The sequence below is a fragment of the Vigna radiata genome, unplaced genomic scaffold (assembly GCF_000741045.1).
Source record: "Vigna radiata var. radiata cultivar VC1973A unplaced genomic scaffold, Vradiata_ver6 scaffold_134, whole genome shotgun sequence".
NCBI classification, from domain to species: Eukaryota; Viridiplantae; Streptophyta; class Magnoliopsida; order Fabales; family Fabaceae; genus Vigna; species Vigna radiata.
This window is the reverse complement of record NW_014543261.1, coordinates 111,969-124,001: the sequence shown is the minus strand read 5'-3', so window position 1 is coordinate 124,001 and position 12,033 is coordinate 111,969. Positions and strand designations below refer to the sequence as shown.

At 28.0% G+C, this 12,033-nt stretch overlaps 1 protein-coding gene across 1 annotated transcript; it reads right to left on the bottom strand.

The window, feature by feature from the left end:
• Nucleotides 1-4,150: 4,150 nt before the first annotated feature.
• LOC106753570 (E3 ubiquitin-protein ligase RNF4-like) lies at nucleotides 4,151-7,699 on the bottom strand. Its single transcript, XM_014635393.2, has 6 exons — nucleotides 7,687-7,699; nucleotides 7,350-7,526; nucleotides 7,131-7,182; nucleotides 5,812-5,894; nucleotides 5,301-5,536; nucleotides 4,151-4,264 (listed from the first exon to the last, which is right to left on the bottom strand). The coding sequence occupies exons 2-5, from the start codon at nucleotides 7,515-7,517 to the stop codon at nucleotides 5,303-5,305; spliced, it is 537 nt and encodes a 178-aa protein (XP_014490879.1). The 5' UTR covers nucleotides 7,518-7,526; nucleotides 7,687-7,699; the 3' UTR covers nucleotides 4,151-4,264; nucleotides 5,301-5,302.
• Between the last annotated feature and the right edge of the window lie 4,334 nt (nucleotides 7,700-12,033).

Genomic DNA, 12,033 nt, shown 5'->3' with positions numbered 1-12,033 from the left:
GAAAAACACCTGAGGTACACCTTAGCCATATCTACCAATAGTGAACCTCATGATTATGCTGAACCTGAATGGGCAAACACTATGGAGAAAGAAATTAAAGCCTTACAAGGTAAGGTCACCTAGTATTTAACCCAACTTTATCTTGGAAAAACCTCCCATTGGACTTAAATGGGTGTACAAGGTTAAACATAAGGCAGATGACACTATAGAAAGGTACAAGGCATATTTAATGGCCAAATGTTATACACGACAAGAAGGAATAAACTTCTTATACACCTTTGCCCCATTTGCCAACTTATAAACGATTAGATTATTACTTGTTCTTATTGTCTTAAAAAATTGGGTTTTACACCAACTTGATGCAAATATTTTCCTACACAGAGACCTAAATGAAAAGGTGTATATGGAGCCACCACCAGGTTTGAACATTCGTGAAAAAGGTCAAGTTTGCAGACTAGCTAAATCTCGTTATGGCCTTAAACAGGCTAATAGACAATGCTTTGATAAATTGTCATCCTTTCTTATTTCTATTAACTTCACTTAATCTAAATATGACTATTCTATTTTCATTAAGAAAACATCTACAAATTTCACAATTCTTCTTGTATATGTAGATGAAATTATTTTTGCAAGAAACTTCATGACAAAAATTGAGCATATAAAGACTCTTCTACACAATAATTTATGAATCAAGAACCTAGGAGAACTCAAATATTTTCTGGGCTTTGAAGCTAGGTCTAAGAAGGTCATACATCCATGTCAAAGGAAATATGCTCTAGACATTCTTGAATAAACATGAATGCTAAGGAGCAAACCATGTTCTACCCCCTTTCTAAATGACATAAATTCTCTATACAAAACAGAGAATTTTTTACGCTATCCTAATTCTTATCGCAAATTAATAGGAAAGTTACTCTATCTTACAAATACTAGACCTGATTTGAGTTTTTTTTTTTGTTAATTTGCTAAGTCAACTTATGTAGTCTCCCATTGATTATCATTATTGGGCTTTGCAGCATATCCTTATGTACATCAAATACAACCCTTCATAGGCTCTTTTGTTTGATGTTGATTCTCATATTTAGATAAAAACATTTAACGACTCGGATTGGGTAACTTGCCCAAACACTAGAAGATCCACAAGAAGCTTCTACATTTTGATAGGATTTTCCCTTATATCTCGGAAATATAAGAAACTGAGTATTGTTTTAGGATCTTCCACTAAAGGAGAATATTGGCCCTAGCTGCTACTATGTGCAAAATGCAATGGCTTCGTTACCTTCTTTAGGATCTTCATATCCAAACAGTTGTCACTGCTAACCTGTATTGCAACAATAAATCGACTAGACACATCACTCACAATCAAATTTTTGACGAGAGGATGAAACACACCAACTTGGACTGTCACGTTGTGCACAAGAAAATTCAAGTTAACCTTTTACATCTCCTTCCCATTCTCTCGGATGAACAATTGGCAGACATCTTCATTAAGTTCCCTTATCACGTTCAGTTTCGATCTATCATTTCCAAGCTCAGATTGGTGAACATACACCATGCATCTTGAGGGGAGACTGTTGAGTTTTAAATTTGTTATAGATTAATGCTTAGAAGCATTAATAAGTTTATTTTTTGTTGTCCCCCTTTTCCCTTTCTAGGTTTTGTGGAAACCCTATTTAAGTTAGGAATTTTCTTTTTGCTTTGTACAAAGAACATACTCAATAATCAATCACAAAATTTTTGTTTTTCCTCTTACTTATTCGTGTTTTCTTTCTATTTTTCCTGAATCCCTCTGCCTAGCTATGGATGTCCATGTTGCCTATGTAAGCTTCATATGCCATATTTGATATTGTAGTGAAAATTTCTTCTACCTTTGAGAAGGAATTGCTAAATACTATATTGTTTCGATGATTCCACAAGCACCATATTTTACCTAAACCCCCTTCTACATCATTTTTTTTTTTTGACATTAAGAGAACTTAATGAAATTTTTTGAAGTGTTTTATGGTTGCACTTATTGGAAAGATATTGGACACCGATTATTTTCAGAATTCTACTTCGATTTTATGATCGAAGCACGTCAAGGTTAGGTAAAAAAATTAAAATTTTAGGCTTCAATTCTTAACTATTCTTCAAAGATATAAGCTTACCAAAGCCTATATGTGAAAAAAAAAATGATTTAAATGTAGAAATGAGAGTGTGCTTCGAACAACAATGAACAATGCTCAAGGGGTGAGCAAGGTATAAAGACACAACCTTCATGAACCTATAATGAAGATCAAAATGTGTCATTGTACGTCACCTCATTGCAAACAAAAATTAAAATAGACCAAAACAAATGTGAGAAAGAAAAAAATGAACCTTTAAGCCGAAAGAGATGGTTCGTGGCAACCAAGAAATGGAGAGGAAACGAAATTAGAACAAGATGCTTCACAATAGAGGCTTTGGGTGGAAAGGAGACCAACAATAGAGAAAAGAGAGTGTAAGTTTCACAATTACAAAATTACAACAACACAATATTATAGCAGAAAAATAACTTTTTTAAAAATTTAATCCTAAACAAAAGAATAGGTTTCGGTCTAAAAAACCGAAGTTTATACTAATATATGCTTCGGTTATTTTATAATTGATTTCTATAGTTATGTAAATAATTTAAAAATTATCATGGTGTTTTGAAAGACTTTATTTTTCTTAAAATTGAAGTCTATAGATAGAAATTAAATCATTGTTAGTTGTCGTGTATGTTAATTACTCCTATCCATCTATTATACTGAAATTGGATGAATGTACGAGTGAAAGATGCATTTATATTCATGTGTGAAATAGATTTTGCATTTAAGTCTTTTATATGGAAAGAAGAGTTAGGGATAAATAAAAAAAATAACAAAATCTAGGATGCAAGGTGTAGTAATTCTGGCAGAATTTACTGAATTCAAAATGCAAAAGTACAATTTGTAGGATAGATGCAACTACACTATAGAATCTAACTTTTCTGCAGAATTTAGAAATAGAACCAACAAAACAAACATACAACACAATTTTGCATATACTAGTTCAAATCACGAGTTGTGTATGTTTTAATAGGTTCCAAAAAGTGGATAAGTAAGTTTTGTATGGGTTTGTCAAAAATATAGACATGAGAGGAGTATGGTTCTCTCTACCACATTTTTTTTAGTTTCTATTTTATATCTTTTAACTTATTTTTCTATGCTTTAAATCGTACTTCGAACTGCATTCTCATTTTATATATTTTTTTATCGATAAAATATATATATATATATATATATATATATATTTTTTTTTTTTTCTTCTCATTTTTTTTATCAACAATAAATAATATATAAATAAAAGAAAATAAGACTTTAGGGATGCTTAACCCATCACAAAAGTATCAATAGATAGATAGATAGGGGTTGTGTATAAGAATAGTACATAGGGGTTGCTTTTAATATCTTGTTTCTCATCCATGTTCAAGCTTTTATCTATAAAAAATGTATCTTTAATAACTTTTTTTTAATAATTTTTTACAATTATTTATGTGACCGTTTTTAATTGATTCGTTTCAAATATGAACCAATAAAATAATTTTAAATATATAAACCAATAAAATAGTGACACATAATCTATTATTAAAAGTTGTTAAAATATCATCATCCTTTATCTATGTCATACCAAAAAATTCCTCACCATCTCTCAGCCCATTTCTAAATACAATTGTATTCCAATGGTCTTGTATATTCTTCTCATCATAGCAATCAAATGTTATTATATTTTATATTCATAGCGAGCATATAAAAAAAATGCTGAATTTATTCTTCATTACAAGAAAGTTGTATTTTTCTCTTGCCTAAATTATTTTTGTGACTATCCAATTCAAACCCATTCGCCAAATTAATTTTAAAAAGTATGAGCAAAATCATTTTGCAACAATATTTGCCAAGTTGATTAGAAAACAACATTTTATCCAACCCAATGTAACTAAACATAATCTTAAGTCAAAATTAATACTGGTTAAACAATAAAATAAAGGAATACTATCACCATATTGAAAATCCATAAATTCCTCATAAGATTATTCAGTCACCAATAAAGTTAAAAGGTTAAAAAAACTCAGGTTTGTGAATGTTCTTGTTAAACTAACATAGCATGTTTGAGAAAATCAATAGGCTTTTGCCACAACAAATATAAAGCAGCCACTAAAAAAAATCTGGAGATTACACTTTTGTATTTGTGATTCTCCTCAATTAGACTTGGCCACGGAGATCCCCTGAAAAAAAAAACAAAAAAAGGACAAGACACCAACCACCAATTAGGGCAAAAACTAAGGAATCTGTACATTTTTTTAATGAAACAATATTCGAAAGAAAAATGATATTTTAACACCAATTTTTTGACACAATTTTAACATTGTATACGTGTCAAAATGTGGTTGGACGATTTCAAATTAAAAAAAAAAACTTTGGTTTTTCTTTTCCAAATATGCCTTTATCTTAACTTTTTTTAATTTGAAATCGTCCAACCACATTTTGACCCGTGTACAGTATCAAAATGGTGTCAAGAATTAGTGTTAAAATATCATTTTTCTATTCGAAAAGTATTTTCAGACCCTGACAAGCATTCATATTCAATTGAAAAACATGGATGAAAACAAACAAAAGGAAAAAAAATGAAGCCCTCCAAGTAAGTTATGCAAACTATAAAAGAGTTAGGGGAAGTTTATGAAATTGTATGATAAAAAGGAACAACCAAAACTATTCAAATAATTTTTGAAAGCTAAAAAAGAGAGAAGACATTCAATATTAAATAAATCATGCAACTTTTTTCTTGTTGTTAATTTTGATTTATTTTTCTTATGAACTATTCACAACATTATATAAGTTATTCTTTGTACCTAAACATCATTTTTAATTTAAAAAATATATAATGACATACATAATTTTTTACATTTATTTAATATTATCTTTTTTATTTTTTTTAAAAATTTATAAAATTTATTTTTTTATGATTATTTTATTTTTATTAGGTGTCTCAAATAAACGTATGTCTATTAAATTTAACTCTACTAAACAACATACACTTTTACTTTTTTTTTTTTCATTTCTTATATATGTAAACCATCTAACATATACGAAAATGTTTCCATGCCATATATTCATGTAAATCCCTCCACTAGCTAAATTCCACACACCCCCAAAGAAAAATATCCAAAAAAAATGGAAAATAATGGCAGACATTTCTAGTGCAAGTCACAGTGATATATATGAAAACAGTATAGTGAATAATGAGTTGTTTTTTTATCTTACCTTTAACTAAGAGATGGAAGAAACACCCTTATGAGTTGGTTCTTCGTAACCTTCTTTCTGCAGGTAGGGCATTTACCCTGTGCAGCTATTGCAGGGTTAATGCAACCCCTACAAAAGATATGACCACACCTCGTAGACATTGGTTCTTCAAAAGCAGCCATGCATATTGGACAGTCAAGTGCAGGCGGCTTCTTAGGAGGTTCAGGAGGTTCAGCTGTCTTCTTCTCATTTTCTTCCTATTAAAAAAAAAATTGATAAATTAATAAGTGGTCTAATAATGACTCGATATCTAACTATAATTCTCATACTGTATTAAGAAATAAACTTTAAATATAAAATAATCTCACAAAACCAATTTGTAAGATGAGATTTATACCTACTTAAATATTATAAATTGACTTTTATCTCTAATCGATACGAAACTTTCACAGTAAAAACATAAACATACTCATAACTAAAGTGAGGCATGTAGAAATCTTAAGCTGCAGTTTTGCTTGGAAGATTTCATTACCGTAGAACTGCTACCAGTTTCCACAGTTCTATAGACCTTTCCGTCAATTACTATCTCTTTCGGCAATTCTCCAGTCTCATCATCTGCAATGATCATGAATGATACATCTTAAACCACCCAGTTAAACTAATAAGGATACTGATATTTTGACAATTTTTTTATAACAGAACATCTGTCATCACTTTATTGATTTATTTGAATTTACATTTAAAAAAATATTTAAAACAGACTAATCACAAACTCTCACGTATACGTTATCAGAATGTTGTTAAAAAAGTGTTGTTAAAGAAATTTTTTCCAACTAATATGAAATAAGCAGTTTCAGTAGACAAGTCGTACACAAATCCCTTATATACCACAAAAATAATGTGCAAACTCTACAGAAACATTCATGGTTTCCACATTCTAAAGTTGGATTTACTGTTATGAATGATATATATCATAAATCTAAGGGCATGGATTGATTCATTTATATATGTGCTGATGAATGTCAATTATTTTCCTCATTTGCTGATCCTCGTGTAGTTTGCATTTCATCAAACATAATGTTATTCATTAGATTAGAGATAAAACCTTCTCATATATTTTCAAAGCTGGAGTGAAAATGTCTTCCCATTGACAATGGAACAAATAGAAACAGTTTTCTTCTTTCAAAGACACAAATGTACTCACAAAAATGAACAAACATACTGAAGAAAAGTGGGGTGTAAGGCAAAGAATAGTAGACCAGCAAAATTTCTTAAGGTCATGTAAGGAAATGGATCTCATTCCAACCCATCAAACTACCCTCATTCAAAGAAAAATTCATCACCACAATGTCTTTCTTTCAATTCTAGAAAACTAATTATAAATTTCAAATTGACAGTGTGACCATGCCAATTCAATTAAGGGTCATCACTTCTTCATGAGGAAAAATGGAAACCAAACCATTCAATCTCATGAAAATACCAATACCCAAACAGAATCACTGAAAAATAAAAATTTTGATATCATGTCAGATTTGGAATAAGGTCAAATGAAAAAACATAAATAAAAAAGAAAAAAAAAACACTGATATACACTGTTTTTTTAGTGGGCAAAAGGAAATAATTTATTAAAAGTTAGAAGATCTATATATCAAACATACAATCTATATACACAGATCTTTGTTATTAGGTTTAATAAATTCATTATAATATCTGAATGCACATTTAAAACACTTTTCAATCTGTAGAGTGAAGTGTGAAATCTTATCAAAATACTAACACATCCAATAAGAATAATTTAGAAAAGAAATTCCAAAATCATTTCATCACTGAACAAATATTAATAAGAGTTACCTATATCATAAATGCTCCTCCTGTGAATCTTCCTCTTCTGATTGCTCCGAGTCTGAGACAACAAAAATCACAACAAAACTCAGAATCATACACAGAAAATTAGTGTTTCCTAGCAAAATTGAAAAAAACATTTTAGTTCTCTGTCATGAACAAGAACCTATCTTTCTCTTTTTCTGAGAAAACTAAACTTAATTTAGTTAATCTGAGTGAGCTTTAAACCTGAGCAAATGTAGTTGGTGACAGTTCAACCACATCATCATCATCTGTATCATCCTGATTTGGATCAATATCAATTTGGACACTGTTGTCCTCTAATGGTGGCACCATGTTCAGGTCCAGCTGCAACATCTTCCTCTGACGACTTCCCCTCAAAGATCGTGAACTCATCTTCACAGTCTGGTAAAGTTCAACAAGGTGAGCAAGAAAACAGAGAGAGAGACGCAGTTCAGAAGAACAACTAGAAAAGATGGTAAAGGAAATGCACGTGCATGGTGAGAAGCACAGAAAAGAGATAGAAGAAAAAATGAAGTGCAGAGATATAGTGAGAGATATATACAAGAGAGTGTGAGAAATGGTGTCACGTGAGGAATGGTGCCGAAAAATGGTGTCACGTGAGGAATGGTGACAAGAGAGGGAAAGAAAATGTAAGAGATGGTGGCACGTGAGAAATGGTGGCACACTTTTCCACACGTGTGACTTCCACTGGACCCCACACTGCTTTGAAATTTTCATTTCGTCAACTGATACAATGTAACTCCTCTCACCAAACAAGTGACAGAAAGCAAACTTTGTTTTTTTCCTCAAATTGTTGGTTATTTTTATTTTATATATATTAAACATTTATGGTGCATTAATAGATTTCATATTTTAAATGTTATTTACTACATTTTATATTTTATAACTTTTATAACATTTTTTTGCTAATATAATTTATTACTATTATCTGAAATTTATTATTATTATTATTATTATTATTATTATTATTATTATTATTATTATTATTATTATTATTATTATTATTATTATTATTATTATTATTATTANATTATTATTATTATTATTATTATTATTATTATTATTATTATTATTATTATTATTATTATTATTATTATTATTATTATTATTATTATTATTATTATCTTCTGTTTAAATAGTTGTATTCATATTGTCTCATTTATTTTTTCTATTTCTACGCGTAAAACGCACTTCGAACATGCATTAAGTGTTGCTTGAAATATATTGAAAATTTCATTGATAAATGAATTTAATATTTAATGATTTAAACTAAAGTAAAGAATGGAGAAGATATTTATTGAAAATAGATGTTTAATAATAAAAGTAAAATATTCATTAATTGAAAAACATAATTTAACCTTTAATCTCTTAATTAATTTAAAATAATTCATTTAATACATTAAGTCATCTTCAATTGCTGATAAAAAAGAGTTATCTTCAATTAAATACTCTTCCTTTTATTTTCCTTCAGACAGTATCACTGTAAAAAAAAAAAAATCAAAGTACTGAGTATATATATTTTTATTTTAAAATTTTACTAAAACATATTTAGAGTAAAAGTATTATTTAAAATTTGTAAAAATTGGGCCATTTGATTTTATTTTTTCTAATGAGCAGAATATATTTAATTCTATTTTATTATACATTAAAACCGTCATTAAGTCAGATAAATAATAATGTAATTTAGAATACTAATTTAAACTGAAATGTACGACAGTGAACAAATTAGAATATTAATTCATTTTTTTAATTAAATTAATACATTAAGTTCTATTTTTTCTATATTATAAAATTAGTCATTATTCAGTTCATAAAATCTAGATAAATAATGTAATTTGAAATAAAAAAAAATATATTAACAAAAACACGTAATTAAACAATTTAATTCATTTTACAATGGAATTAATATATTAATTCTTCGTTTCTTTACATAAAAACAGTCCATATTCATGTTTTTAGTTCAACTAAAGAATGTAATTAGAAGTAAAAGTATTAATTAAATTATATAAAAAATAAACAAATTAGGAAATTTAAATTCATCTCACCACTAAATTAATATATTAAACTCTCTTTTTCTATACATTAAAAATAATTGTTATTTTATCTTAGAATTCAACTAAATAATGTAATTTTTAAATAATTTTTTTAGAAATAAATAAAAATATCAAACTTAATTAGTTTTCCTAACTAAATTAATATTTTAAGTTCTATTTAATCTATAAAATAGGCATAAACCTTAATCGGTTGTTAGAAAACAACAAAAAAGATGTAATTTAAGATAAGGAGAACATTTTTCAACTAATGTATAAAACATTAAAAGGAAATGAATTAGACAACTTAATTCATTTTTTAAATAATTTAATATATTTCATTATCTTTATTTATTTTCCCTTTTATAACATTTTTAAAATTCAGCCTCATTATTTTGGATATTTTTAATTTGTTCTCAATTTTTTAAGAGATTATCTAACCTATTTTTTTACCAAATTCTTAGTGAGAACATCATTACAATAATATTTCATATTATTACTATTAATTTAATATGTTAAACTATATTAACTCTTAAAAAATAGTTTTTTGTCAGTCATATATCTGTCGATAAATCTTTTGTCGGTAATATTTATTGATGATCTCTGGTCTTTGATAATTACGACGCTTGCATCTTTCGGTAATTATCGAAGGATATGATTGTCGGTAATTATCGAAGGATGCGACCCTCGGTAATTACCGAAGAGCAAAGTTCGTCGTTAATTACCTAAAGGCAAAGGTCGTCGTAAGAACAAGGCAGAATTAAGTTATATTTGTATTTGTTATCCAATTACAAAAACCTGCTTAACAAGTTCACAATACAGACAGACTTGCATAACATTTTCAAACCACATACCTCCATAATATACATCCCAAAATCATCCAATCATTGATGAAGTAAACAATATTGTTCAAATTTAAGAAGTTGTATTTGTAAATGAAACATGAAACATAAAACATAAAACATTAGTGAAGATCTAGGCCAACAATGTATATGTTTAAAAGACATGAACAAATGTAATGTAACAGAATCATAATGTTCTAATATCCAAATGTTCTAACAACTATGTTTAATAACAAAATAAAACTAATAATCTACATAGTCATCATCAAAATGATCTTCATCATCCTGCTGCCTCTATAGATGGTTGGACTGGTGTAGGTTGGACTGATGTGCGCTGGACTGATGTGGACTAGACTGATGCAGACTGGACTGATGTGGACTATTGAGGGACAACGGGTGATGGGGAAGGGTCGTGGCTAGGTTGGAGGGACGGTGGACTGAAGGTGTGAAGCTTCAGGCAGCGCTCTCATGACCAGAGACTTAAAGTTTGTAAACTCGTCTCTCAATTCACTGTATTCGTCTCTCAAATCACGACATTCTTGGTCACATTGTTGTAATAGCTATGTTAGGCGCTCAACGACCTCGTCGACAATTGTGGTTGAAGAAGAATGTTGGTGCTTCAGAGTACCTACTCTTGCTGCTGTGTAGTTTGCAACAAGTTGTCCTGTACCGTACATTTGTCTTTTTTTTTTCCACTAATGGCATATACCCAACATTGTATCCTTATAAGAAAATATAATTTAATTCTAACTCGGTGTTATAAAATTAACTTTGTAAAATAAGATTTACATCTGTTTATATATCAAAACTTGATCATTAAAAATTGATTTTGTTCTTATAATTCAATTTCTACATAGGAATATATAAGGATATAACTTAGTAGTGAGATTGGAAAGACATGATGAAAGAGATTGTAAGTTTAACTTTCACCACTAACCATTTAGAGTATAAGGTTGTTTTGGTGAGTTTAAAAGAGAGGGAGAGATGTTGTTGGTTTCTCGCACTAAAAAAAAAAGAAAAATAAATTAACCACATTATCAATTAAAAATAAAAATAAAACTTCTACATGTAATTTGGAGTACAAGAATATTTTATGAAAAATGTATTTAACTTTGTAATCTATCAAATAAGGAATTTAATTAATTTTTCGAAATAGGTTAGTATATTAAAATCTATGTATCTAATCACTACGTAATTCATTTCTCATAATCCAACTAAATGATGTATTTTTCAATAAAAACAAATATTTGATCCATAAAATGTATAGAACTTTATAAATTTATTAGGAAATTAATTCTTTGTTAATTAAATTCTATTTATCCATACAATTTTCATAGTCCTTATTGAACTCAGAATTCAACTAAATCATTAAATGTGGAATAAAAATATTCTTTACTAAGATGTACAGAATTTTTGTCAATTAATTAATCTTTTTATCAACTTAATGTATTAAATATCTTTAATGTATACATTAAAATATCCAGTTCTTACCGCATGTACTCTTTAATTAAAAAATATTATTAGCTAAAATGTATAGAACTTTATAAATTTATAAATATGGTATTTATTTCATTTTTAAATTAATTAATATATTTAATGTAATTTTGAATAAAGTAATAAAACTTTATTAAAGAAAAAGATTGATATATATGTTTAAATAATTTATTATTCTATTTGATACTACGTTGCTGGCTGGGTGAAGGATATTTAAAACCGTTAATGCCCTGGAGAGGAGCATCAAACATTTGGTGTTGGCGGTGTTGGTGTTTATAAGAGAAAAATGGAATGTCTACATATGGACAAATTTTGTATAAATGGAAATTATGTTTTTCTTTATTTAGTTCTATTTATGTAGTTGGAAAGAGGTATAAATACATTCATACGTTAAAATTAAGGATTAAGAATATTTTTCATTTATGAATTAGGAAAGAAAATTGTATTTCATTCATTTAGTCTTTATATATATATATATATATATATATATATATATATATATATATATATATATATATATAT